The sequence below is a fragment of the Ascidia mentula genome, chromosome 6 (genome assembly GCF_947561715.1).
Source record: "Ascidia mentula chromosome 6, kaAscMent1.1, whole genome shotgun sequence".
Classification (NCBI taxonomy): Eukaryota; Metazoa; Chordata; class Ascidiacea; order Phlebobranchia; family Ascidiidae; genus Ascidia; species Ascidia mentula.
Genome location: NC_138571.1, coordinates 6,286,894 through 6,312,557, shown reverse-complemented (window position 1 = coordinate 6,312,557; position 25,664 = coordinate 6,286,894). Strand labels below are relative to the sequence as shown.

Below are 25,664 nucleotides of genomic sequence, written 5' to 3'. Positions count from 1 at the left end.
AATATCATTTATTTTGTCAGAATGGTTAATTTTGATCGCAATAAATCGATTGCAGAAAAGTAGTACAAAGCCAATATAAGGAGCCTGACTTATCGGTCACGAAAGTGGAAGATTGTAACTCCTGTTTTGACTCAATAAGTTGCTTGACTGAACAAGAAACAGTCGAAATTTATCTTTCAAATACAATTTTTATTTTTCTCTAAAAACGTTTGAACATATAGTTGCATGAACTTGAACAATTTACAGTTGATTCATAGCTTGTTATACCAGCACAAAAATACTCATATGTGAGAATAGTTGTAAATTTACAAATCGTCAACGTACACGTAATTGACATGCTCGCCACCGGCTTTATCATCTTTGCCCATTTTCAACTCTTTGGCATTCGAAAGCTCAGGAAATACGCCGCGATCCCTTTTAAACAAACCGTCAAACCACACCAAGCTAACCCCAACCATAGCAGTGAAGAACAGACTGTAAACGATCATTAACAAAAGCCCGTTTGCGCTTGCATGCTTCGTCAAGTAAGCGATAATAATAAAAACTACGAACATTAACATAACCAAAAAGAAATACAAGAATTGCCTCGTTACGCTGGGCTCATGGCAACACCGGCTTGCCGAACAACATCGTTTGGTTGTGAACTCGCCTACTCTAATGCTCAAAGCTGCCGAACCCCAACCAATCAGCACGGCAATATAAAACATAGCGGGGACATAACAGAGCTCGTATATTCGATGAAAACCTGATCTTGTTGAATCGTCTCTTCCTCTAACTAAAGTGGCGGACAAGCTCAAGACAACAGCAACGTAGATAATTGGAGGAATGATTCTGAACCATTGGGAAATTTTCCACCAGAATGAAAGACCGAAAATCTGGATGAAAAGTTTTATTTTCAACGTAAGTTCAGTTGTAGATTCTGAAACCTTGCAATGTTTACAAATTTCGAACATAAATACTGCGCATATTTACATGTGTTCTCAGCTGCAAACAATATGGTTATAATGTCTAAACATACAGACTCAAAAATTATCTCGCTAATGCTATTTACAAACACTCAACATTATTTCATATTTTGTCATTGAAGAACTAGTAATTATCGTGTACCTGTGTAAACGCAAAAAGAAATCCAAACCCAAAAGCAAACATTGGCCAGAAGTTGCTTCCATTTGCTTGCGTGGGGTTGGCAATCTGCACAGCGACATAAGTTCCGTGAACAAGTACCCATGACTCGTTTAGAAGTCGCCAGTACCTTGGTGCATTAAACAGAGGTTAGTATACATGAACGCTCAATGTCCAGTACAATGATGTCACCTGTTCAAGTGGATTTTGGTGAAGGCCAGACTTCCCTGAAGCAAAACGATGGCGCTATGAAAAAATCCCAGTATGTGACCAACAGTGTTTTCCATTGGGTGATACCAGAATGTGTAGATAATCGCCCATGAAAAGATGTAGCCGTGATACCTATAGTAGAAAAATGGAAATCTGAGGCTTATATGGTGCTGCATTTATACATGATGACCGTCATGAAAAACGCAGTCCCATACAAAATATCGGGATATTGCAAAAAAATTATGCAGCAAAAATTTATTTTAGAATATATAACATTATGACTATATATACAAGCATTTGTACAATATTTGAACATAAATCAAATTATATTCTTACTTTCGAATCAATCGAATTGGTTCATTACTCAAACGTAAGTGTCTTGCCACTTGGTCAGTAGATTTGGGGTTTGGCCACATTAAAATCATTCCCCTATCCTTGTATTCTATGAGCATGATAAAGACAACCATCATAATAACTGCACCCTGGAACAAAACATAACGTTGTAAATGTAGCGAAGGACTTATGCACTGTGGTCTTCCATTCACACATTGCTTGAGAAAGTATTTTTCTTTCGTTTAAATTCGGGATTGCCAAACATTTTCGTTCGAGACACACTGTAAATTGTTCCGTGATAAAAAATGTTTCATGTTTGACAATCATCTAGTTTTTAGATATTTATTGAACAGGGATTTAAATGAAGAGACTGAAAGGTTTACGGGTCCAAGCCTGCATGTTAGTAGGCGTGGTTTGTGAAATACAACACACTTAATTAAATTAGATATGTATTTTGTGTGGCATTGGTAACCAACCTACTTATAAAATTGGTGTGCGAGCACAAGAGTCAAAGTCCTCCACTTTGGAAAGTCCCGATATCATACATATGACACGACTACGTCACACACATACCTGAGACGAAAAAACGTCAACATCTTGTGCAAGCCCGTCGTATGTCCAATGCGTTTGAACCAAGTGCAGAATGTGGAACAAAGCGTTGACTGCCAACATAGTCCAATTGAACCACTTTAGATCCGTTCTGATGAAGGAAAGTGTGCATTATACAACTACACAGTAAGCAACATAGTATAATATAGATAACGCACGCTGAAATTGTGAAAAAGGTTATATTTTATACATCGAAAAGAATCTCAAGACTTTTATACATGTAGGTGGAAGTTGCACGAGGAATTCATTGATTTCTTTCATTGTTAAGTTAATATACATCAATAATGCTGTGAAAATTGGCGCTTGTGCAAATTGCACGGTTGTCCAAGCAACACAAGGGCACTTTTGTGGCATGTAAAGCACCCCCAGCTGCCTCCACTAGTTTGCTCTGACTTGACCCAACGTGGTCTGAAATTTGTGTTCTTAATATGCTCTTACGTCATAATTACACACTATTACAGCAGCTAAACCAGTTTATCAAGATCTAAGTACTTTGGATGCAGAACTTCGTGAACCATCAAGGATTTTGGAGCGCAATTTGCGTTCTTGGACGCATTGCACGAACTAATCGATGAGATAAGAAAAGTATCTTTGTACTAGACAAGATCACCTAAGATTTGCCCTTAATTTGTGCTACAGGCGCCTTATTTTTCTTTCAGTGTTTAAATTTTTCTGTCAAGAATGGTAGCATTGTGAGAAATGTCAAATGAAAAAGACGCCGATACATTCGGTGATATAAAAAAATTGTATTTCTGAGCCATGAAAATAAATCACAGTGCTTTGGTGACCAAACTTCAAAGCAGGAGGCAATCAGCGCCACTGCGGAGTATTGTCGGTCCATAAAAATATCTTGGCGCTAAGTTAAAGGATGTTCAATTCCATGAAATTTAAATAATATTAAGCAGCCACCAATAATTGTTATTTTTACGCTCAACCGCAAAATTTAGGTTGTCTCTAGAATATGTCAATCGGTGGTACCCATATTTTTTTCCAGCTTTTCTTCCAACGGTTGAGTTTAACATTTGTGCTCTGTATAGTAAACCCCATATAAGTAGCTGATGGCAAGAATAGAACAACCAAACCATTGCTCGTGTCAAAGGTTTCACCTCACTTAGGGGAAGTTTCCAATAATACCAATGCGCAACACAATCCTGTCCATGTCGACCTAAAAAGAAATAATGGCGGTTTCCGATTATTCTGTTGCTCACAAGATCTTTTAATTATGGTTGTCTTTCAATACGTAATTTGCTGGAAACGCATTACGTATTTTTGTTTGCTTTCGTTTTGAATGTAATGTTTTCTGCTCTAGGCGTAATGCAAAAATGATTACCTGGTTATGTATATGTCAGAACGTATAGATTACAATAAAGGCCAAATATTTACGATAAAAGTAGAATGTAATGGCTTGCGATACATGTTTGGGGCTTTCACTAATATAGGCAAAACACATAAGCGAATAGCGTAAGTACCTGACACAGGGGATGTGAAACGATAGTGTCATCTGGAACTAATTAAAGCGTATTATATATATCGATAGTGCACGTCTTCCTAACTTAAATTTAATCCTCATATTAATCCCGTTACACAGCAACACATTGTTGATAAAGCATTGCAGTTCAGTGATAACAGGGCAGGTGTGAAAGTGCTGTTTGACACCTAAAACTACCGTGAATTATCGATTTTCAATGCCTTGATGTAAGAAACCGTCCACAATGTATACATTATACCAGTACTCTGCAACCTTTTTGCTTTGACGTCACATTTATGAGGTTTCAAAATTCGGCGGGTCACCTCAACTCGAGTTATGACGTCACAATACAATTTTGTAGCCTGAAAAATGGAGTGTAACCAAAATGTCTGGACTAGCTTTAGCGAATATTAAAATCAACAGATTGTCCAAAAATTAAAAGTTCATCAGTTTTTTAAAATATTGCCAGGTTCTAGCTAAAATCCGCGCCAAACCTGGCTTCTTTCCGCCTTAGTTCAGTGCGTAGGGAAACACTGGTTGCTGTGAGCACTGACTTTATATTATGTTTTAGTTTAAAGTTTAACCTAAGTTACATATGTTTTGTGTTTGACTGAGAGTTGTGTATCGGCCAAAAAAAGTGAATGCTACCGAAAAAATCATTTGATGTGTATCTAAATGCACTGTCCTAAACACGAAATAGCATTATAAAGAGCAATATTTTTGTGTACAAATTAGCATGTACACAATAAATGCTTGCAAGAACAAAATTCTGCAATTGTCAGTTGCAAAAAGTCATGTCATCTAAGGTAACTAGAAAAGAATCGTTATAGATATTTGTTGCTGTGTTTGCAGATAAAAACTGCGTTGAAGCCCATCACGTTATGAAATGTAGAAAAACTAACCTGGAATAGTTGTGTCATTGCAGCCAAAGGGTTCATTCATAAGCCGAAATTTAGTATTGTTGTTTTCTTCATGAAAATATCCGGACCTTGCATACCACTGTACTCCATAACCTATTTATCCACAAATGAGAAAAATTCAATTATCAAAATAAACTGATCTTACCCCATCCCCATAAACCAATCAGAAAGGCAACGATGAAAATAATGCCCCCTGTCCATGCTATCACGTCTTGCCTGTGCTTACAAACTGCAAGAAAAAATACCTGTAAAAATTCTACTATCAACACTTTACACAAAGATATATTGTAAGCAAACAATGTGCGTGAATTTTGACAATTTTTTCAACGATACACAATTTGTCTTTTAGTAGTAATGAAAGCATACGTTTATAACCATTACCAAAACTATTTTCTGTAAACATTTTTTTTTTAAAGGTAATTTGTCCAACACTTACCCATAGTTTATCAATAGCGAGCAGATATACAAAAACAGGACCATCCAAAATACAACGACCTTTGTGATAGGCGCTCGTCAACACTGAAACACGAAGCCTTTAAGCCTGGAGCCACCCCATACCTCCTCTGCCATTGCGCGAACCGAAGTTCGACGACCGTGTCAAAGGTTGCCGCCAGGAATTTGTCACCCACTGAGTCCAAGCGGCTGAACGAGAAAAGCGACACCTCTACATCCACCACGGTCCATTCATGGTGACCACAATACAACTACTGCGTCACTATTGTTTTTACTTTGTCCCACAGCGGGCATCTCCATTACTTTCCTAGGAATGATCAGCAAACGCGTACAAGTCGAAGTTAATTACCCACCCGTTCGAATATTAATGTGCTATACACTACAGCGTATTTTCAAATACTTTTCGCATGAATAAGATTATTGCATGTTTGCAAAATGTCGTAACAGTCGCAATCACCACATAAAGTAGCCTAACAGCGATTTTAATCAGCAATTTTTCCGTCGGTGCGCAAGTCTGAAGTTTTGTGTACGCTACTATCATCACGTACGAATCAAAACCATTGGGCGATAAACTACATACTTCCGGTCGTCACTCGCCCATGGTAATCCCTGCATGATCACTTATCCCTCCATATCGCTTCTTGTTATCATGTAAACTAACACTTTTAAAGTTATAAGAGGTTTTAATTTATATTGAATGATTTTTGGCGATACAGTCAAAATCATGACAAAGCAACAACAAATAGGAAAGCGATTTAACTAACCGCCGGGTGGGCTTTCATCTTGTGCCGCTAATTAATTTGTTGATACCTGCTACTACATTCGGCTTGTAGTTTAAAGTTTGCGAAACAAACAACAATGAACTGACGTGTGTTTCATATGCCCGTTTTAAATTTCGTACTAAATACATGTGTTCTTTCAATTTAGTCTACTTTTACAAATATTTGGTCAATAAGCGATTACGTAAAAAATGCCTCAACGTCCATCATTGGCAAACCAATAACTATACAATACAGCTCGCCAATTGTGTGATTTTAAGCTGGAAAAAACATATACTTTGTTTCTAAATGTTAACACAAACATATAACCTGCTAGAATGCTGAAGACAATCTTGTGTTTTTTTATTAATTATGCTTATGGTTACGGTAATTTGAAAGTTGCTGATTGACCTTGTAAAACCATCTCAACGCGTCAATGTGTCTGTTAAGAGGGGAACTCCCTTTTATCCTCTTGATTTCTTTCATGACGTGCAAAGTAAGTGTTATCTAAGTATTAATACGTGGTTTTAAATGATTGAATACCAACAAAAAAGTCTGGAGATATACTATATCATGTAAAAAATGACGGCAATGTAACTAGCTTTAAAGTTTTGTTACAAAGTCTTTAAAATGGCCTAATTTTGTCAACATAGGATCCCTCCCTTTGGTAAGTTTCGGGGTCGTCACGACCCGGTCGTGTATTTGATGGGCCTTGAGGTGCAATATGACGTAGTTATTATCGGAGCAGGGCCACATGCTCTGTCCCTTCTCACTCGACTCTTGGTTGACGTAAAAGATAAATATGAAGAAAGACCAAACAATCAATCATTGTTTTCACGGAATGATGAAGGTTAGCAAACTACGGTTATGTGTGTGTGTGTGTGTGTGTGTGTGTGTGTGTGTGTGTGTGTGTGTGTGTGTGTATATATTTCTTAATATTCAAAAACAATAATTAATTTAAATTCACATAATGGCAAGTAATTTTATTCCCTTTGTTTAGGAAAACTTCAGGCCAAAATTAAAGATAATCCTCAAATGCAGCGAACACCGAGACAGATAAAATCTTTTCTGCAATCAAAGCAGAAAGAGAATAATTTGTTGAACAACGTATGTGTTATTGATATGTAAGTATACCTTAAAATGTAAGATAATGTGTTACATATAAATAAATAAATTTGTTTATCCACAGACATGGTTGCTGGTTGGCACAGTGGGCAAAGCAGTTTGACATTTTGGGCATTTCACATTTAAGATCAACTTCCTCAATCCACCCAGATGCCTTCGACTTACAAAGCTTAATGGCATTTGCCAAGATGCAAAAACGTGAGTCAGAAATGCTTGACATATCCAGGAGCATTAGGGGTTCAAAGTTTACAGGTCCGTTTATTATTCCATCCACCAAATTATTTTGGGACTTTTGCAACCAAATTGTGCACAACTACTGCCTTGACAAATGTGTGAAACAAGGCAAGGTTGTAAATCTTTTAAAACAAGAACATGTAGGCATTGGTACCGTGTATGAGGTCCTGTTAACTACTGGTGAAACTGTAAAAACGAAACAAGTTGTAATTGCCACCGGAAACACAACAAAAAACATTCCTTGTTGGGCTGAGGATATTTGTGCTGCCTACACTGGTCGCACATTTCGGCATTCAGCAGACTTGATTAACCAAAGTATGGTAAATGGAATTACTGCCTCATCATCTCCTGGCAAATATGCCACAAATGGCAATTCCAGTTTCATTAATGATGGAGATAGTGTAGTAATAATTGGTGGAGGTCTAAGCTCAGGGCATTTGGCCATCAAAGCTGCAATGATGGGTGCAAGTCATGTAAGTACTAATCTGATTGTATTATTATACATTATTTCTGCCTAAACGAAAAGCTGCAAGATATTTTATTTTTTTTAGCTATGATGCTAACCTACATGAAGTGATCAGTAAAGCTAAAGAATTATATAATATACATATATATGTTTACTATCTACCTGGAATGTTTTTAGGTTTATTTGGTGTGTCGATCCTTTTTGAAAGTCCGGCAGTTTGACTTGTGTTTGGAGTGGATTGGTCGAAGCCGCTTTATCAAGCTAGCACAGTACTTTTCTATCTCCAACCATCAAGTAATTTTTCCTAATTTTCTGCTGCTTGTTGTCATTCCACTTTGTGTGTATTTATTTAAAATCTACAGGAACGTTTCAAAATTCTGACTGATGCTAGAAATGGAGGGAGCGTAACTCCTTTCGTGCACGAACAGCTTTTAAAACTGGTAGATGAAGGGTTGTTGGACATATTTGAGCAAACTGATGTGTGGTCATGTGAAAAAGATTTTGGTAAATTTTTTTACCACAATGTTGCCAAGGAAAATAGTAACTGCATATTAATGTTTAACTTGCATGGGCTAGTATTTTTGGTCTTAATTTTTGGTTGGTACTTCAACAAGGACATTATCATAGGTCATCTTTAACACACATTTTGCATCAGTAGATGGCAAGTGGTTTGTCGAATTAAGCAACGGAAATTCAGTTCTGGCTGACAATATTATTCTTGCCACCGGAAGTGTGGTCGATTCAAAAGAAGATCCTCTTCTCAGGAAGCTGCATAAAATGTATGATGTCGACACCATTGGAGGATTACCAGTTTTAACAGAGGACCTTGAATGGTGTGAGAACAGTGGTGTGTTCGTTATGGGACCTTATGCAGCTTTGCAGTTGGGCCCGGATGCTTTAAATGTTGCTGGTGCACGTGGCGGTGCCAGTCGTATTGCATACAAATTAAAAAAATCATTAGGGATATCATGACAGTCCCAAATCTATTGAATTTAATACCTCTTTGCTTGTCTGCTGCATATACTGATACCATTATGTGGTGATAACTGCTGCTTTGTGTGTGTACAATGTTCGGCTGAATTTTTATAACATTGCAAAGTGCAACATCATTTAGAAAAGCGTTTTATCAATCGTATGTACCTACATTTGCAATGGAATATACGCAAGTTACAACTGTTTACAATACAATAATTGAAACAAAATACACATCATAGTTTAGTATATGCTATCAGGGTTTAGCATTTTCAATCTTTAGGCTGAGGAACGGACAAAATAAACAATTTTGATTACACCTAGTGGGTGCAAACAGGTTTCCATAAATATTATACTCACATTAACTTTGGTTTGTTATCTTAAAACATTTGGCCACACAAACAAATTTAAATTGTTTTTTTTTATTACCGCGCGTGGGCGCTAAACTGATCAGTCGAAAGAAAAAAAGGACAAGCTTGTGTTAAGTCAACCATGACGCGCATTGTTGTGTTGTTTGTGCGCTGCGGTATTTCAGTCACAACTGTTATTGTCCGTTTGTGTATGGTTAATTACTTTGTAGTTGTGCCAAGGGCGAAACATGCATGTGCAGCACTTTTTTAAAGTTCTTATTTGATCATTTGCTACGGACTGCCGTTTGATGTTCAGTGATGCGTAACTGGAAGTATCACGTTACCAGAGCCTTGCGTTATATAACACGTGACGTAATAGAACTGTCAATAATTGACCGCATAATCAACTAGGTTCCAGGTGGTCAAGTTAGCAATAAAATTAGTCCCTGATATGTGTTTTGAAGATTAGAAATCAGTGAAATACTGGAATCCAAAGCAAATATGGGAAGCACTCACGAGCAATCCGGAAAAGGTGTTGTAAGGTTACACTTGTTATGTAACATAGTAATATATCCAAGGCAAGTAACTGCTCCTTGACCAATGACAATAGCTATAGCACACGGAAATGAAATTGTTTCACTCTGATCTGTCTACCAGTTAATATGTATGGAGTCACGGTAACGTGCTTCCGCTGTGATTCACAGACAAATCAAGACAGGACGTGCTAGCATGGGGAGTTTCAATGCTTTTCATTATGGCTTGGCTCGGTGGAATGTGGGCTTGGGGTAAGCATTGCAGATGTGTGAACACAGAAAAGATTTTGTCAAAATCCCTTGTTCTATTACAAGTAACAGTTTGGATATTTGATGTAGCGACACAATTCTACTTGAGTTTCCGTATAAGTGTGCCAATACGCTTGGGTTTGTTTCATGTTGCCGTATTTTTGGGCAAAAATCTAAAAGATAAAAGGTATTAAAAGCGCCGAAAGTAAAAATGTAGACTTGCTGTCATTATTCGAAATCGCTGTCAATTTCTTCTCAGTTGAGAAACATGACCATATATATACTAACACCTTTGCCTCTTGCCGTAATATTAAAACTTGGTGTTTACCGCATGCCCTGCAAGATAGCCAAATGCTAATTTAAAAACAAGATGAAAATATTGCCACAGGAATTGCTGAGGGGTGGAATGCTCCATCTGGATATTATTACGAGGATTTGAATAATACCAAAGAACGGTTTTTGCCCGAGCCTTTTGGATGTAACGAAACAATACCAGGTACTATGTTGGTTAAATAAGTAACTTTGCGCAGGAAAAAGTGCGTTGAGGTCATTTTTTTACCCTTCCACTGGCATGTTACAGGTCGTGACAGCGGAGAATGCACTGCGACTTGGTATTTCTGGCAAATTCCCCCCAATCAAGCTTCTGTTCTCTCTCACGCTATGGTATGGCTGTTTTATTGCCTGCATCAGATTTTTGTGTGGGCGCTTATTTATAGAGCCCAACTCGTCATGACATTTCGGAAAAAGGGGATTCAAAAATATGAGTAAGAGATTTTAATACAACACTTGGAAATTATTTAAACATGTACATACTATACATGTCCCGTAGTGTGTAAATTTGCGATATTAACTGGAGACTTTCCTTGACTATACTGTATACCGATAATGATTTGTTTAATTGGCAGAGGTAACATTCAAGTGTAATTTTTTATTGCAGTACAAATCTGCGTTGGTTTAATTGGTCGCTATTGGTAGTGAATGCAATCTTTCACGTTCTTCATTTGGTACAAACACATTGGACCTATGATGGCACAGCGCAAGATGTGGCAATGTCGTCCACCCAGGTTTGTAACAATACTGTCATGTTGCGCAGGCCTACTAGAACATAACTTATATGTTTATGCATAAACATCTCGAATAAAATGTGATGATGAATTACCAAACATTGCACATCGGATATATGGCCTGTTGTGTAATAGTTATGACTTGCTACGTAGGCCTCTGTTCTTATGATGGCATGTTTCATTCTGTTGATGGAATACAAAGACCGTGGGTTTATGTTGATGTGGCCCAACCCGAGGTCAGATGACAAGTTTGCCAAATACCTTCGACTACATCCAGCTCCCATTGAACTTATTAGAAAGTAAGTTTAGCGAAAATCACCTGTTTGCAATTACACTACTCTTTGGGAGCGGTACATATACATATAAACATACTGGATATTTTTTATTATGCGCCAATCATATATGTATGAATAGCTTGGAAATCCTAATGCTTTTTTGCACTTAGATACCACGGAATTGCGTTTTCTTGGGCATCTATCTACACGTTCTGGTATCATCCGATGGAAAATACTTGGGGGCACACCTTAGGATTTTTCCACACTGCTATTGTTCTCCTTCAGGGAAGTCTCATCTACACTGACATGCATCTTAACAGGTAATAAAAGTTATAAATGTGTTTACACAAGTGTGTTATTGCCATATCGCACAGAACTGGCACCTTGCTGTGATTAGGTGGTTTCCTCCATGCCTAAATCAAAATTACTCGCTGACAAAAAATACTGTGAAAAATATGCATGATGGTAACCTGTATAGCCTACTATCACATTCCATAAACGCGTTATAGGTTATGTAACCTTTAAAAGTATCAACGATTACCATTAAGTAAGTCATAAAGTTTTTTTTATGACTGTTTTATGCCATGTTTCAGATACTGGAGACTCCTTAACGAGGTCTGGGTATTATGCCACAGTACAATAGTTGCTGTTCAGACCAGCGATCCTATCAAAGCGGGGGGAAGCAGTGCTTGGCCCATATTTGCATTCGGGTTTGGATTTGTTTTTGCCTTTACACAGGTAAGTGCAAACCACAAACAATATATTCAATTTATGTTAGAATTGGAATTTAATTGATAATGCCTTTTGATACATAGATTTTCGGCCTGCCTTTTTGGAAGAAGATATCTCCGTATTTCCGGATCGTTCCCATTCTTGTCTTCCTTGCAATTGTACTGACTTTGTGCGGTACAGTTGTGAAAGGTTTGGAACCGGATCAATCCGGTTTCAGTCGGATGTATGAGATGTTCTTCGTATCTGGCCAGGAATACATGATGTTGCTTCTATCCTGGCTGTTTCTTTTCATTTTTATTCAGATAGAATCCTCGATGAAGAAATCCATAACTCATCCAGTTGATAACGACCCCAAAGCAACCAGACAAGCGTTTTATGTTGCGCTTGTTGTATTTGTATACGCTTTAATGGTTGTGGGTTCATACCTTGCCAGAAACCTCACCTACAACCTTGTCATAATGATGATTGTATTCAATATCTTGTTTTCTTTTGCTGTTTCTATCACGCTTATGTTTTTTAAGCAGCTTACAGGCCCTTTCCGGAAGATGACACACGGTTGTAAGTCCGGTTCCGTGACGTCAGACAAGGGAAATGCAAACGAGTCGTATGAACCCGAGACAAAACTTTGTACTTTGCCATCACAGAAAACTGTATTGTAATTATATAGTAACAAGCACTTAAATATTTCTTTTGTAATTTTGTATGCTTTTCAATCCGTCATCAGGTTAAACTATCTCAATAAACCTCATTTGTAGATGATTACAAAATATTTTCGAACATTGTTTTTGTTAGATTCGTATCAACGTTTCTGTAGAAGTGATTTTCTGTACCATCACGTGTGTGATTTCATAAAAATATCAAAATAATATATTTACTTTCATTCTGATCCTATAACCACAAACATTTGTACACTTTTTAGATTTACTCTTGTGAAAACCTTTTATTAGGAATTAAATGTTCATTTCCACAAAATAGTTTAGAAAGCCTTTGTTCAATGATGCCTGAAAACCAGAATTCAAAACATTTCGATGTTTGTCGAGAACTTTACATACTGGTTTTCACATTATATGCCAGCGAGATGCAAATAAAAATTACAGGTGTTTATTCTGTCGATATTGGTTTGTCTGTGGCTGCAATGTGAATAAAATTTGTCCCAACTTTCTTTTGTGAGCTGCAGACAGGGACACTGTTTCGACCTACTAGGAAATAACCAAGTCTTAGCCGGGTATTATTTGGCAAGATCGTCACCAGACCAAGCTACATTATTGAAATCTAATTGGCTAAAATAAGTTTTCGGCTCTATATTGCTTAGTGGTAGAGGATTCATTACTTTTAAAGTGCGTACTCAAACACATATAAACTTTTCAGCAAAATGTTTTAGTTGCTGAATACTGCTTTCTGACAAACTTTATTTTATTTCGGCTGTTATGCAGCAGCCTTCATCTGGAGGTATGAAATGTAAATCAAGCAATGTGCGATAGAAGGGCAGTATTCGCCAATAAAATATGCCTGGCAGCGCCAGTAACAATTTATTGAAAATGTGCTAGTATCTACCTAATTTCGAGAAACAGTGCAATAGCGCACCTACAAGTTGCTATTACATCAATCGTTGTGCAAAGGTTATATAATACATGGGCCGAGATATGGGTGAAAAGTCAAACCCAAGTTGAGGATTCGCATGAGTGCTCTGCTGGCTAGTACAAAAATCATCTTGACTCTGAAACGAAAGAAATCTTTCAAGCGCATCACGCAAGTTGTAATTATTTCTGAGCACTTTTTAACCGAAGTCTTTCGTTCATATGTTTGGTTTAGCGCCTCATTGCACAAGTTCTGACAATTTCTACTTTATGCGACAACAAGCAACGACAATGATCATGGCTAGTTGTGTTACACGTAACGTCAAACAACACCCCGACGCAACCAAGCAACTCCTGAAGCGGAACGAAAAGTTCTTCAATAACGTCTGAACCTTTCTGTGGAGAGGTTTTTGCGGCTTGTATAACAATATGGTTGCAACTTCAAGTTTGGAGTTTGTGGCTTGATTAATCTGTTTAAATGCGATTAAAATTTTATTTACTGTAGGTTGGCTGCTGGGAAGTGTTGTTACGACAAACAGGTTTATAATCCACTGTTTTGCTTTACACAATGGAGGTAGATAAAGAGAAAACATGGGTGTCGAACATCAGAAATGCAAAATGTAGGATATGTGAGTAATCGTAGTTTTGAGTGAAAGTTAAATGCTTGTTTTCTAGGTTTTCCAAAGCAGGATACAATAGCTTGGGGTACGTCTATGCTTTTTATCATCACGTTGCTTGGATGCATGTGGGCTTGGGGTAAGTGTGAACCAACTGCAAACACATAATCTTTCCTATTGCATTTCGGTTCGGCTGCCAACCACGAAAATAAGAATTCAATGCATTTAAATAATTCTTGAAAGTTAATAAGTTTGGGTGGAACATGATAAGGTCAACGAGTCAATAATTACATGAGAATAACCTGTTGACTATTGATTTTTCTGTGTGTTTGTGTCAGCACACTGGTTCAGCGTTATAGGTATACAGAATTTACCTACATTTAAGTATTTCAAACATTCATAATGCGATGTCCAATTCACTGTATGGCTAGTTACATAAGACCCAGCATTGATGACGCCTATGTAGCATCGACTTACCTTACACGTTACAAAGGCACGGCTTGAAACTTTTGTTTTGCAACTGTATAGGAATCGTCGAAGGTTGGAACGCGCAGTCTGGGTATTATTACGAGAGTGTGAACAATACACAAGAACGATTTCTGCCCGAACCGTTCGGATGCAACGACACGTCGGTGCCAGGTAAAACCAGACATTAAAACCCAGTAGGACCATTGTTATGTATTTAATAAAAAGCAACATGGGGTTTTCATTTTCCCACATCTTATGCTATCCATTAATATCACAGGTCGAAACAGTGGCGAATGTACAACAACTTGGTATTTCTGGAAAAAGCCACCACTTGAAACTTCGGCTGTCAGTCATGCCGTCGTTTGGCTCTTTTACTGTTTACACCAAATCTTCATGTGGACTCTCATTTACCGAGCCCAGCTCATCATGTCATATCGGAAGAAGGGTTCAAAAAAATACGAGTATGTGTAGATATATTAGTGAATGATTTATTATTATTGAAACTTAAATGTCGTTTACTTACCACGGTTACTTAATTTTCCGCTTTTCCTGCAATTTGTGTGAGGCGTGGTTAAACGAATTAGCGAGCTGTTTTTGAAGACCAAGATTGCGTTGGTTCAACTGGTCTCTTCTGTTCATCAATGCAACGTTTCACATCATTCATTTGGTGCAAACACACTGGACGTACGATGGAATAGCTCAAGATGTTTCGGTGTCGTCATCCCAGGTATTACAACATCATGGATGTTTCTTTACTATCTGTATGACTGTTTACAGTAGTACACTGAATGCTTTTTATAAGCTTATATCGATCGTCCCAGAGTAGTGGTTCCCATCCTTTTTTGAGCTTGCTGACCGGTAAAGTGTAATAAACAGCTAATACGACTCGGTGAATATAATCCACGATAACATTTGATGAAATGCACTTCGAACCAAAATCAATCCATTGATTGCAAATAGAAAAAAAAAAGAGTAACAAAGGACTAAAGGTTAAGATAGATTGTTCTAGATCTACAGAACGGTTTCACGATTTTATTGAAATTTGATTGCACCCCGCATAATCTGGAGGATTTGCTCTGAAAGCATCATAATCATATTGGTTTAAACCACAGGCTTCGGTGATAATGATGATCTGTTTTATTCTGTTGATGGAATACAAAGACCGTGGGTTTATGTTGATGTGGCCCAACCCGAGGTCAGATGACAAGTTTGCCAAATACCTTCGACTACATCCAGCTCCCATCGAACTTATTAGAAAGTAAGTGTTACAAATGCCAAAAGACCACGTAAGCATCAAGTAATTGTTAACGCCTGTGCCGAAGCTAAAAAGTATTGAAACTGGCAATTGAATTCAAATTGTTAGAGGAAATATTGAAAGTATTTTGTTTTCCACTAGATACCATGGCATTGCCTTCTCTTGGGCATCCATCTATACGTTCTGGTATCATCCGATGGAAAATACTTGGGGACACACCTTAGGATTTTTCCACACTGCTATAGTTCTCCTGCAGGGAAGTCTCATCTACACTGACATGCATCTTAACAGGTAAAAATTGGTTAAAAATGGATTTCTCAAGGATAATCAAGAACAACCACATTGCGTTGCTGTACTGCCCCAAGCCAAAGACTATTATCTCCGTTAGATATTGGCGATTATTGAATGAGGTGTGGGTGTTGGTTCACGGTACTCTGGTTGCAATTCAGACGAGTGATCCAATGAAAGCAGGAGGTAGCAGTGCGTGGCCAATATTTGCTTTCGGCTTTGGATTTGTTTTAGCTTTTACCCAAGTACGTTGTGTTGCAAATTGTTGCCACTGTCACAGCCCTTTTAAACCATGTTTAATCTTTTTTAGATATTCAGCTTGCCTTTGTGGAAAAACCTACGTCCATATTTTCGGATCATTCCAGCCCTGGTGTATTTTGCAATAGTACTGGCGCTATGTGGTACAGTGGTACAAGGACTGCAACCGGATAAAAGCGGTTTCAGCCGGATCTATGAGATGTTTTTTATAGCTGGGGAAGAGTATATGATGTTGCTTTTCTCCTGGCTCTTCATATATATTTTTGTTCTTATTGAAACATCGTGCATGAAAAACGCTTCAGCGCCGGTAGATGGCGTAGTTTCAGCAACAAAGCAAGCTGTCTACCTTGGATGTGTAATCTTCATCTATGCCATTTTCATATTAATTTCCTACTTATCACGCCATTTCACTTTTAATTTTTTGATCATGATGATTATTTTCGTCTTCATATTTTCCTTTGGAGTTTCCATTACTGTGTTACTTCTAAAGCAGATCACTGGCCCTTTCCGCATGGTGGTGCACAAGAGTAAGACATCACCGAACAAATGTGACTCGGCAGTTGACAATGCAGCATATGTAGCTGAGTAAATAGTTTGTAAAACGACTCAATGGTGATCAGTTGTGTAGTTTGCTAAGACATTATCATGATTTCCACTTTAATGCACGTTTTTAACTCAAACCTAAAACAGAAAACATGTGTGTGTATTTCTTCTTTGTATATCACTATTTGTTTAAATATGGAATGTACTAATACATGTGGTATTTACAACTATTTTTTGTGAGACATCGGAAAGATCAACGTTTGGGGAAAAATGTTTACTTCTCCCCCTAAAGTCGTGCTCGGAATTGATAATAATCTTATCGCGTCAGATGGGATGTTGACGTCCACACTTATCTTCTTCAACTCGTCATCCTGCTTCGAAATTTTGCCACTCCATTTCGCTTTTTGTAGATCGGATGAAGATAAAGGAATACTGAGCTTTGTACCGTGGATGGCTTTCGGATCAGGCCCTGATCAGAGTGTTAATAAACATACATGTAAAAAAACTGTGAACGCGATTGTCCATTGAATAAAAACGACAATTCATGGTGTTTTATACAAATTGAACAAAAATGGCACCTGAATCGTTTGTTTTTTTCGCTAACAATGGCCAAGCATTAAATTTTCAACGACGTTAATAAGCTCTAAGATCCCCTCAGTCATGTTTGCTGTTGACATTGTGTGCACGGAATGGGATTTTCGTCCTTTACTATTGCGCAAAAATTATGCCAGGTTAAGAACATAATCTTACAGCCAGTTGTAAACGTCAATACAAATTAATGATAGACTGTTGTACGCTATTAAAACTCGAAGAATCGTCTGAAGATGAGATTCAGAATCGTCCGCAGGATATCGTGGGTTCAACTCCCGTTGGGTACCGTTGTAGCTATTTGCCATTCCTGCAGTAATATTTGCCATTCCTGCAGTAAAGAGAAATCCAGTGCTTTTGAAAGGAAGTGATGGTCACCTACAACTGTCCCACACTGTGGTGTATGAGCACAATTTAGGGTTAGAAGATCAATGCAACAGTTGATGAAGTACGATAATATATAGCGACGAGCAGACGTTATCTTTTTGAGGAAATTGGTTTGTGTGATTAAAATTGATAAAACTACGATTGTTTATTTTTTATTTGGATTCAGAATGAATCATATTTGTGGGTAAGGATATTCTACAATCCCCATCGCTCCAACTGTTAAATGCAACATATAGTCCCATCATACCAACTGCGTTCTTTCGAAAAGGTTCACGTGATTTTCAGCCATTCATGGTTGTACTGACACAGTATTGTTGCGACGAAAACCGTAACATGTCCAGTGTTTTCATCAGTTCCACTCAAGCGTAACTCCCACGTCTAGACATCAGCTTAACACGAAGCGTGACTTTGCCTGCTGAGGTTTGTCCCAAACGTTAGTGTGGCATACGAAGGTATGTGTATATTAAAAATCTTATAACTACAGTACTTTTTTTCATCTATCGTACTGTTCTAGTGTTAAAGAATAAATATGAATGTAGCATTTAATATTTTATAATCCTGGTTTCCATGTAACAAACAAGGTTATTCGCCTACTTTCTGAATTCGGTTTTGATTTTGTCATTTTGACTGCAAATCTGAAGGTTTGAACAAAAATGCAGTTTGTCACGTTAGGTTGGGCGAATATAAGATATCGATGAGTCTTGCGTGTAATTCGGTAACACGGATTTGCGATCTCAGCAACCACCGAGAGAATGGTTTCGTTACTGACAAATGGGTATTTCCCTAGTGGGTTCCTAAAGTATCGCAGAAATGGGCAAAAGTGAAGAAGGCAAAAATTACATGCCCAGACCCATTCTTTTGTGGCTCATAAACGTTCAAACCCCTTTTTTGTTATGTGGACAAAAATAATAGGACAGCCTTTTACACAATTAGCAGTTAGGCCTACCAAATTTAGTCGACAAACAGGTTTAAGCAAAACTAGTAAAAAGTAGCACTTTCTGTTTCTTTGATGTTCCATCGTTTTTGCAATAGTCGGGACGCATTTAAAAGCAGTACTCCTATAATCTGGAAACCTTATCGTTGTTAAAAAGACAATACTGTATTTGGAACTGAATTTACTGTTGCCCATCGGTGCCAAATCCGAAAATTTCTTTAATTCAACATGGCTGTTAAAATGAGAACGTGGAAAGGCTATTATCAAGGTTGGTAAACAATTTTATTTTGTTAAAGGATTTTACATCGCATGAGCGTTAGTCGATTTGCAATATTAGATTAAGTTGGAGTGAATCTACCCGAACAAACGTTGCAGTTAAAAATCAATGACAAAAAGTATAGACTAAAAACGCAAGACAGGCCCATCGCAATTGCATACTGATGTTGTTTTGTTTTCTTTTGTTTAAAAACGACAAACATTCGCATAAACCTGCGAAATACTTGAACAAATATTCAAGCAGGCTCTGCCACGAGTTCTTGTAGAATGTAAAGATATAGATTTGTATTTTTGTTTCAGTCAAAACACTTTAACCTATAAAAAGTTTGACTCACAAAAATTTTAAGTCGCCCACATCATTGCCTTCAATTCTATCACTTTTGTAGGTTTACCGGTTAATAGTTTAGTCTCAAATATTTTTCAGGAACTCTTTGCAACTTGGACGCGATTCCCATTGTAACTGGTTCTAAGTAATTTAAAACTTATAGTTGAATCTGTTTTAATGAAAAACTTGGCAGCATTTTGTACAAAGCAATGGAACCAGTCTCTTGTTGAAAACACCAAGAGGAAAGTTTTGTTGCTTTGAAAAACGGGTATTTCCCCAGTAGCTTCCTAAAGTATCGCAGGAAAAGGCAACAGTGAAAAAAGCAAAAGTCACATGACCAGACCTGTTCTTGTGTGGCTCACAAAACTATTTTTGTTATAAGTAAACAATATACACTGGGTAAAACGACAAACAATCGCATAATCCTGTGAAATACCTCAACTAATATTCAAGCAGGTTTCTGGCTCCCTTGGGTGCCATCACGAAAAAATTTGAAAACGGCTCAAATCAGGGCCCCTGAGAGAGAAAAAGATATGCCGGTGCGATGACCTTTTTCAATGGGGATCACATGATATTTTTTGGTAGAACCCAGCTTTACGATAAAAATCACTCAGTGCCTCTTTTTGCTATTCCAGCACCACCCCCCTAGACAGACAGGGGCCCAGGAGCACTGCACCGACTGTACCCCCCTCTCGTTGGGCTTGGTAGTAATGCACAACTTTATTTACAGAACAACAGCTCAGATTGTTAAACGTTAACTACTTGGCGGAGCGAAATACCATTGCACACAAAACAGACAAGTACATCAATGATAATTTGGTCGTGAGAAGGTCGGGCGTATTTAGTCTGGATCTCCACTTCCAAGACAAATTTAACCCTTCCAAACATAAAATCACCTTGGAATTTTCAATCGGTAAAAACCTTATTTTTTGTTTAGGATTAACTTGTGCCTTAACTAGTGTTATGATGTGTTTGCTTATTGTGTGGCATACGAAGGTATGTGTATATGAAAAAATCTTATTTTTTGTTTAGCATTGACTTGTGCCTTAACTAGTGTTATGATGTGTTTGCTTATTGTGTGGCATACGAAGGTATGTGTATATGAAAAAATCTTATTTTTTGTTTAGCATTGACTTGTGCCTTAACTAGTGTTATGATGTGTTTGCTTATTGTGTGGCATACGAAGGTATGTGTATATGAAAAAATCTTATTTTTTGTTTAGCATTGACTTGTGCCTTAACTAGTGTTATGATGTGTTTGCTTATTGTGTGGCATACGAAGGTATGTGTATATGAAAAAATCTTATTTTTTGTTTAGCATTGACTTGTGCCTTAACTAGTGTTATGATGTGTTTGCTTATTGTGTGGCATACGAAGGTATGTGTATATGAAAAAATCTTATTTTTTGTTTAGCATTGACTTGTGCCTTAACTAGTGTTATGATGTGTTTGCAACCATCTTGATTTTATGCGATATGACATGTATGTGACGTCGTTTTCTTAAACAGGACCTGATCCGAATGCCATCCACGGTACAAAGCTCAGCATTCCTTTATCTTTATCGAATCTACAAAGAGCGAAATGGAGTGGCAAAATTTCAAAGCAGGATGACGAGTTGAAGAAGATAAGTGTGGACGTCAACATCCCATCTGACGCGATCATCGGTCGCTACAAACTCACGGTCGAGATCACGAGTGAGCTTGAGGATGGAAAGAAGACGGAACGTACAACAAAACCTGACATCATCGTCATCTTCAACCCCTTCAGTCCAGGTATGATTGGTTTTGTTAAAGATTTGCGTCATTTTTCTTCTATAAAATTCTCTGCTGAGTTTATTCAGTTAGTGGTCTATTTAACCACATCTATTAGTAAAAATCCATTGCAGCTGATGATTGCTACATGGAAAGCGAAACAAAGAGAAATGAATACGTTCTCAACGACACCGGCAACATCTTCACTGGCCAATATTATAGGATAGGCGCAAGAAATTGGATTTTCGGACAATTTGAGGAAGGAATTTTAGACATAGTTTTTAAATTGCTTGGCAAAGATACTCGGGCTATCGACAATCCGAGAGAGAGCTTGAAAAAACGATCTTCGCCTGCTTATTGCAGCAGGGTGTTGTCGGCAATGGTATGCAATCAATACACAAACTTCTTTCAGATCTTAAACAACGTATTACTATTTTCCCCAGGTGAATAAAGACAACGACAATGGCGTCTTGTGGGGTAACTGGAGTGGTGATTACAGAGACGGAAAATGTCCTACAAGTTGGAATGGAAGTGTTCAGATCATGAAACAATGGAATGAGAAGAACAGACCCGTGAAGTATGGGCAGTGCTGGGTATTTTCTGGACTTCTTACCACGGGTAAGTATTGGTGTGCATAATGCAATGCATAGCATATATACAAAAAAGCAAGCAAATCTTAAATTATAGCAATTATAGCGTCACTGCATCACTGCGTCACTGCATTGTGATCATTACATTGAACTATTTGAACTAATTGTACGTTGAAATAATGTAAAAAACTTTTCTTCTTATTTTGCACTAATTGCGCTTTCACGGATGTATCACTTGAAACTAACTTTAACACAATATTTTTTCCGCACAGCTCTTCGTGCTATTGGGATTCCGAGTCGATCGATCACAAACTTCAGGTCAGCTCATGATTATGACTTTGACATGATCATCGACAGATTCATCGATGAGAATGGAGAGGAGATTAAAAAAAATGAAAAAAATGATTCCATCTGGAATTTCCACGTCTGGAATGAGGGTTACTTTAAGCGACCTGATTTGCCCCAAGGTACTATATGATTGACACATCCAACGTTTAAACATTCCTGTGATAAAATGTGGTATTTGCTTGTCTAAAGCCTGTGGTCAAAGTTATTGAAGAGCTGCAGACAGGGTGTACACACTGTTTCGACCTGTAAGGTATCATCAGTGCAGCTGATGGCTGTGGTTTTGCGCACATAAGGTTGTTCAAATAATGCGGTATTATATGGCAAAACTTTAAACTACAGGTTACGACGGGTGGCAAGCTGTTGATGCGACTCCGCAGGAGGAGAGCAGTAGTTTAATGCAATGTGGTCCAGCTCCAGTGAAAGCTATTAAGAAAGGGGAAATATACATCGACCATGACACCAACTTTCTGTTTGGCGAAGTAAAGTCAAACTTTATTTTTCTTGGTTATTTAGCTTACAAGAGCGGTAAACGTCGCCAAAGCTGTACTGGTTAGACCTATTAAATCGAAAAAGTGACCATGTACCTCAATAAAATATTTTTTTAAATTTCATGGAAAGGTATTAGATGCGTAATATTGGATTTCGAAATGCTGGAATAATTTTTTTTATTATTTATTGCAATCAATAAAGCGTTTGTGACGAAAGTTTATCTTTGCAGGTAAATGCTGACGTGATTTGGTGGTCGGTGAACCGCTGGGGGGAAGTCAATGGAATGCTTAGACGTGACACACGTGATGTCGGGAAACGCATAAGCACTAAAGCTGTTGGATCTGATGAACGAGATGATGTTACAGCAGAATATAAATATAGGGAAGGTACAAATTCAGCACTAAACTTTAGGAAAGCGATTATAGGTTGGGGTTATAATTACCAAGTATTGAATTTGAAATACTTGACGCAATAGCGCTTTTCATGGAACTTGCTTTAAATTAAATGAACGCGATATACTGTTTCGAATCTCTTGTTTTCTAATCTAAGACAAGTTTGATTTTCAAAAAGGATACAATGTCTAAAACAAAAATTTTATTTATAAGTTGCAGTCCCTTAACATTTGTGTATCTGTTTGTACAAATACACATTAGATGGGTTAAGTTCCTTTGCGATGTTCTTTTTAGGATCTCTTGAGGAAAGAGCTGCTTTTGAGCGAGCATATGCTCATGGTCGCAAAGCTGATTACCACGACAAGTTCGTTATTAAGGATGAAGGAGCAATTGCCATCGATATTAAACCAGTTGGAGAAGTTATCAACGGAAAACCTATTTCCGTCAAAATTTTGGTACTAAAACACAACTATGAAAGACCCAAAACCACAAACAAGTTATGGCTGCAAAATTCATAAAACAATTGATTGAATTTACGTTAGGAACCCAAAAATGAAACATTAAACCAAAACAAACTTATGTTAATTAACATACCAGCTGAAACTCGGGACTGAAATCTTTTTTCTGCCAAAATATTTGCAAATAATAGTCCTATGCATTGTACAGTCGAATTTTATGTGCTTCGATGCAGGTAATGCAAAAGAAGCAATACACGTTGCTCAACTTAGCTGTAAATTCAATTAACTGTTTTAGGTGAAAAACATGACAGCAGAGAATCGAAACGTTTTGGTGACAACTGTCATGCACACATTGTTCAACAACGAAAGTAGAAAATCGTTTGTGAAACGCGACAAAGTAGAAGGTTTCATTCCAAGAAGACAATGTAAGTTTTTGACATTGAAACAACCATTGACATTGATCTATTGATATTGAAACAAGACTGTGCGTTCCTTAAAGGTCTCTTTTAAGAAAAGTACCTTTTGTATTGCCTTCCTCTAAACAGGTGTTGAACGTCAAATCGTGCTTCCGTTTGGTGAGTACGGTCATCGTCTGGTCGATAACAACGTGATTCGAGTGACGACAACAGCACGTGTGAAGGAAACAAACAACTTGTATGTGGATACTTACGACATTCAAGTCGACAGCCCAGACTGTCTCAAGATAGAGGTAGATAATACATAACATAAAGTGCATAAATAAGTAAAAATGAAAATAAAAAACTCTGAGAAAGGAATGACTAAAATAGACGATGCACCCATGAGCCAATAGTCATGTTATCTTGAAATATTTGGCCAATCTTTTGAAAACCATTCGTTTTGTATGCATTCATTGTCTTTCTGTTTGGGATACAACCTACCGTTTGTGTTCAAAGTGTCCCAGTATGTTACCACTACATCGCTCCTGCAAGATATATTTCACCATCACTAACCCACTTCCTGTGACTTTAACCGACGGAGTTTTCACCATTGAAGGATCTGGAGTTTCTACTGGCGAGACAGTGAAAGCCAAGTGAGTTAAACTGTTTGTGCAGAGTCAGTTTTTCGCAAAAAATAATTTGTTGTGCGTTTTTAGTGGCCCAATCGCACCTGGTGCACCTTTCAGTGGTCGAGTGGAGGTTCGTCCATGCAGAAGCGGAAGAACTTATCTCTACGCCGACTTCGACGCGAATGAGTTTAAGAACGTGAAAGCTGCCAAGTCGATCAGAATTGAGTGAATTTATGTTTTTAATAATCTTGAAAGGAATTCATGCTGTTCTTTATTCACTCTCTGAATGCTGTAGACTTGATTGTAGTATTGACATTTCTGTTCGGTTTTCCACATATTATTTTATTCTTGTAACCAGCACGTACAGCAGCAGTGCACATTTAGGTTTCCGTGTTGTAATAAAAATAAAAATAAACTTGTGATTTTGTCCTCTTCTGTCAAGGAAATATTGTTGATAGAAAATTCATCGCTTTGTAATATTATGAACAATTTCTCCACACGCGCAGCAGTTTTTATTCAGCAGAGGTCGTATATGCACCCGGTGAAGCCACTTCACATGATGTTAGCAATAACTTAGTGGAAGTACCCACTCTAGGTCGCCTGGTCGGTCTAGTATATGTACCTATGTTCTAAAAAGGAATGCCCACATTACGTTACAAGGAAGGTGGGGGTCAATTTATGACGCCAGGCCATTAATTACGTCACTGTGACTGTAAACAATACACAGTGTACACTTGTACATAACTATGAAGAAAACTTCGCAGAAACCTAAAATTCGGCAAGATCAACCAAAATGATGTCGGCACCAACGTAGAAATCTAAGTGATAACGAAATATTAACCCTTTTTTAATAGACGAAAAACATTTTTTTGTATTTTTGTCACGTTCCAACAGCATTAAAATCAAGTTATAGTTGTTCTATACTTGTGTTTATCTTGCATGCAATGGTTTTCTTGCGATCTTTCTCCTATTGCACATTGTACGATTATAGAATTCGATTTGTGTTGCACGTATCAGTAATCATGGAACAAGGTGCAGGCCGAGAATATGGTGCTTCGTAAGAATTGGAAAAAAGCAACGTGTTACATAATATATCGGGTGGCATAATACTTCAGCTCAAAAGGGGGGATTGGGGGGATTTTGTTCGGCGTCTTTAGTGAGAGAGACTATAGTATGTGTGTCGCAGGATTCTGTAGTTGTTTTGTAGCCGTCGCTGAATTTG

At 37.7% G+C, this 25,664-nt stretch overlaps 6 protein-coding genes across 7 annotated transcripts in view; 5 read left to right on the top strand and 1 right to left on the bottom strand.

The window, feature by feature from the left end:
• LOC145907034 (uncharacterized) overlaps positions 1-25,664 on the top strand; it is a 55,612-nt gene that overhangs the window by 28,717 nt on the left and 1,231 nt on the right. The window lies entirely within an intron of this gene.
• LOC145906160 (uncharacterized) lies at positions 253-5,211 on the bottom strand. Its single transcript, XM_082993571.1, has 9 exons — positions 5,099-5,211; positions 4,808-4,891; positions 4,645-4,755; positions 3,253-3,439; positions 2,239-2,365; positions 1,669-1,814; positions 1,315-1,464; positions 1,108-1,252; positions 253-875 (listed from the first exon to the last, which is right to left on the bottom strand). The coding sequence occupies exons 1-9, from the start codon at positions 5,100-5,102 to the stop codon at positions 306-308; spliced, it is 1,524 nt and encodes a 507-aa protein (XP_082849697.1). The 5' UTR covers positions 5,103-5,211; the 3' UTR covers positions 253-305.
• Positions 6,380-8,889, top strand: LOC145906161 (uncharacterized). Of its 2 annotated transcripts, none has more exons than XM_082993573.1 (6): positions 6,380-6,723; positions 6,874-6,997; positions 7,063-7,705; positions 7,876-7,992; positions 8,061-8,202; positions 8,357-8,889. In XM_082993573.1, exons 1-6 carry the CDS (start codon positions 6,579-6,581, stop codon positions 8,668-8,670), a joined length of 1,485 nt encoding a protein of 494 aa, XP_082849699.1. In that variant the 5' UTR covers positions 6,380-6,578; the 3' UTR covers positions 8,671-8,889. The 2 variants fall into 2 exon arrangements, with proteins under 2 accessions (XP_082849699.1, XP_082849698.1); XM_082993572.1 differs by having other exon boundaries at positions 8,354-8,889.
• Positions 9,331-13,016, top strand: LOC145906156 (uncharacterized). The gene is made up of 9 exons (XM_082993567.1): positions 9,331-9,552; positions 9,725-9,805; positions 10,191-10,298; positions 10,383-10,566; positions 10,740-10,866; positions 11,020-11,165; positions 11,312-11,461; positions 11,735-11,879; positions 11,957-13,016. Exons 1-9 carry the CDS (start codon positions 9,522-9,524, stop codon positions 12,530-12,532), a joined length of 1,548 nt encoding a protein of 515 aa, XP_082849693.1. The 5' UTR covers positions 9,331-9,521; the 3' UTR covers positions 12,533-13,016.
• LOC145906159 (uncharacterized) lies at positions 13,697-17,109 on the top strand. The gene is made up of 9 exons (XM_082993570.1): positions 13,697-14,070; positions 14,126-14,206; positions 14,596-14,706; positions 14,813-14,996; positions 15,136-15,262; positions 15,648-15,793; positions 15,932-16,081; positions 16,179-16,323; positions 16,389-17,109. Exons 1-9 carry the CDS (start codon positions 14,019-14,021, stop codon positions 16,923-16,925), a joined length of 1,533 nt encoding a protein of 510 aa, XP_082849696.1. The 5' UTR covers positions 13,697-14,018; the 3' UTR covers positions 16,926-17,109.
• LOC145906151 (protein-glutamine gamma-glutamyltransferase E-like) lies at positions 18,550-24,842 on the top strand. The gene is made up of 13 exons (XM_082993561.1): positions 18,550-19,056; positions 20,120-20,302; positions 20,896-21,159; positions 21,273-21,520; positions 21,582-21,756; positions 22,001-22,195; positions 22,416-22,555; positions 22,795-22,951; positions 23,252-23,412; positions 23,711-23,840; positions 23,961-24,124; positions 24,330-24,466; positions 24,530-24,842. The coding sequence occupies exons 1-13, from the start codon at positions 19,017-19,019 to the stop codon at positions 24,669-24,671; spliced, it is 2,136 nt and encodes a 711-aa protein (XP_082849687.1). The 5' UTR covers positions 18,550-19,016; the 3' UTR covers positions 24,672-24,842.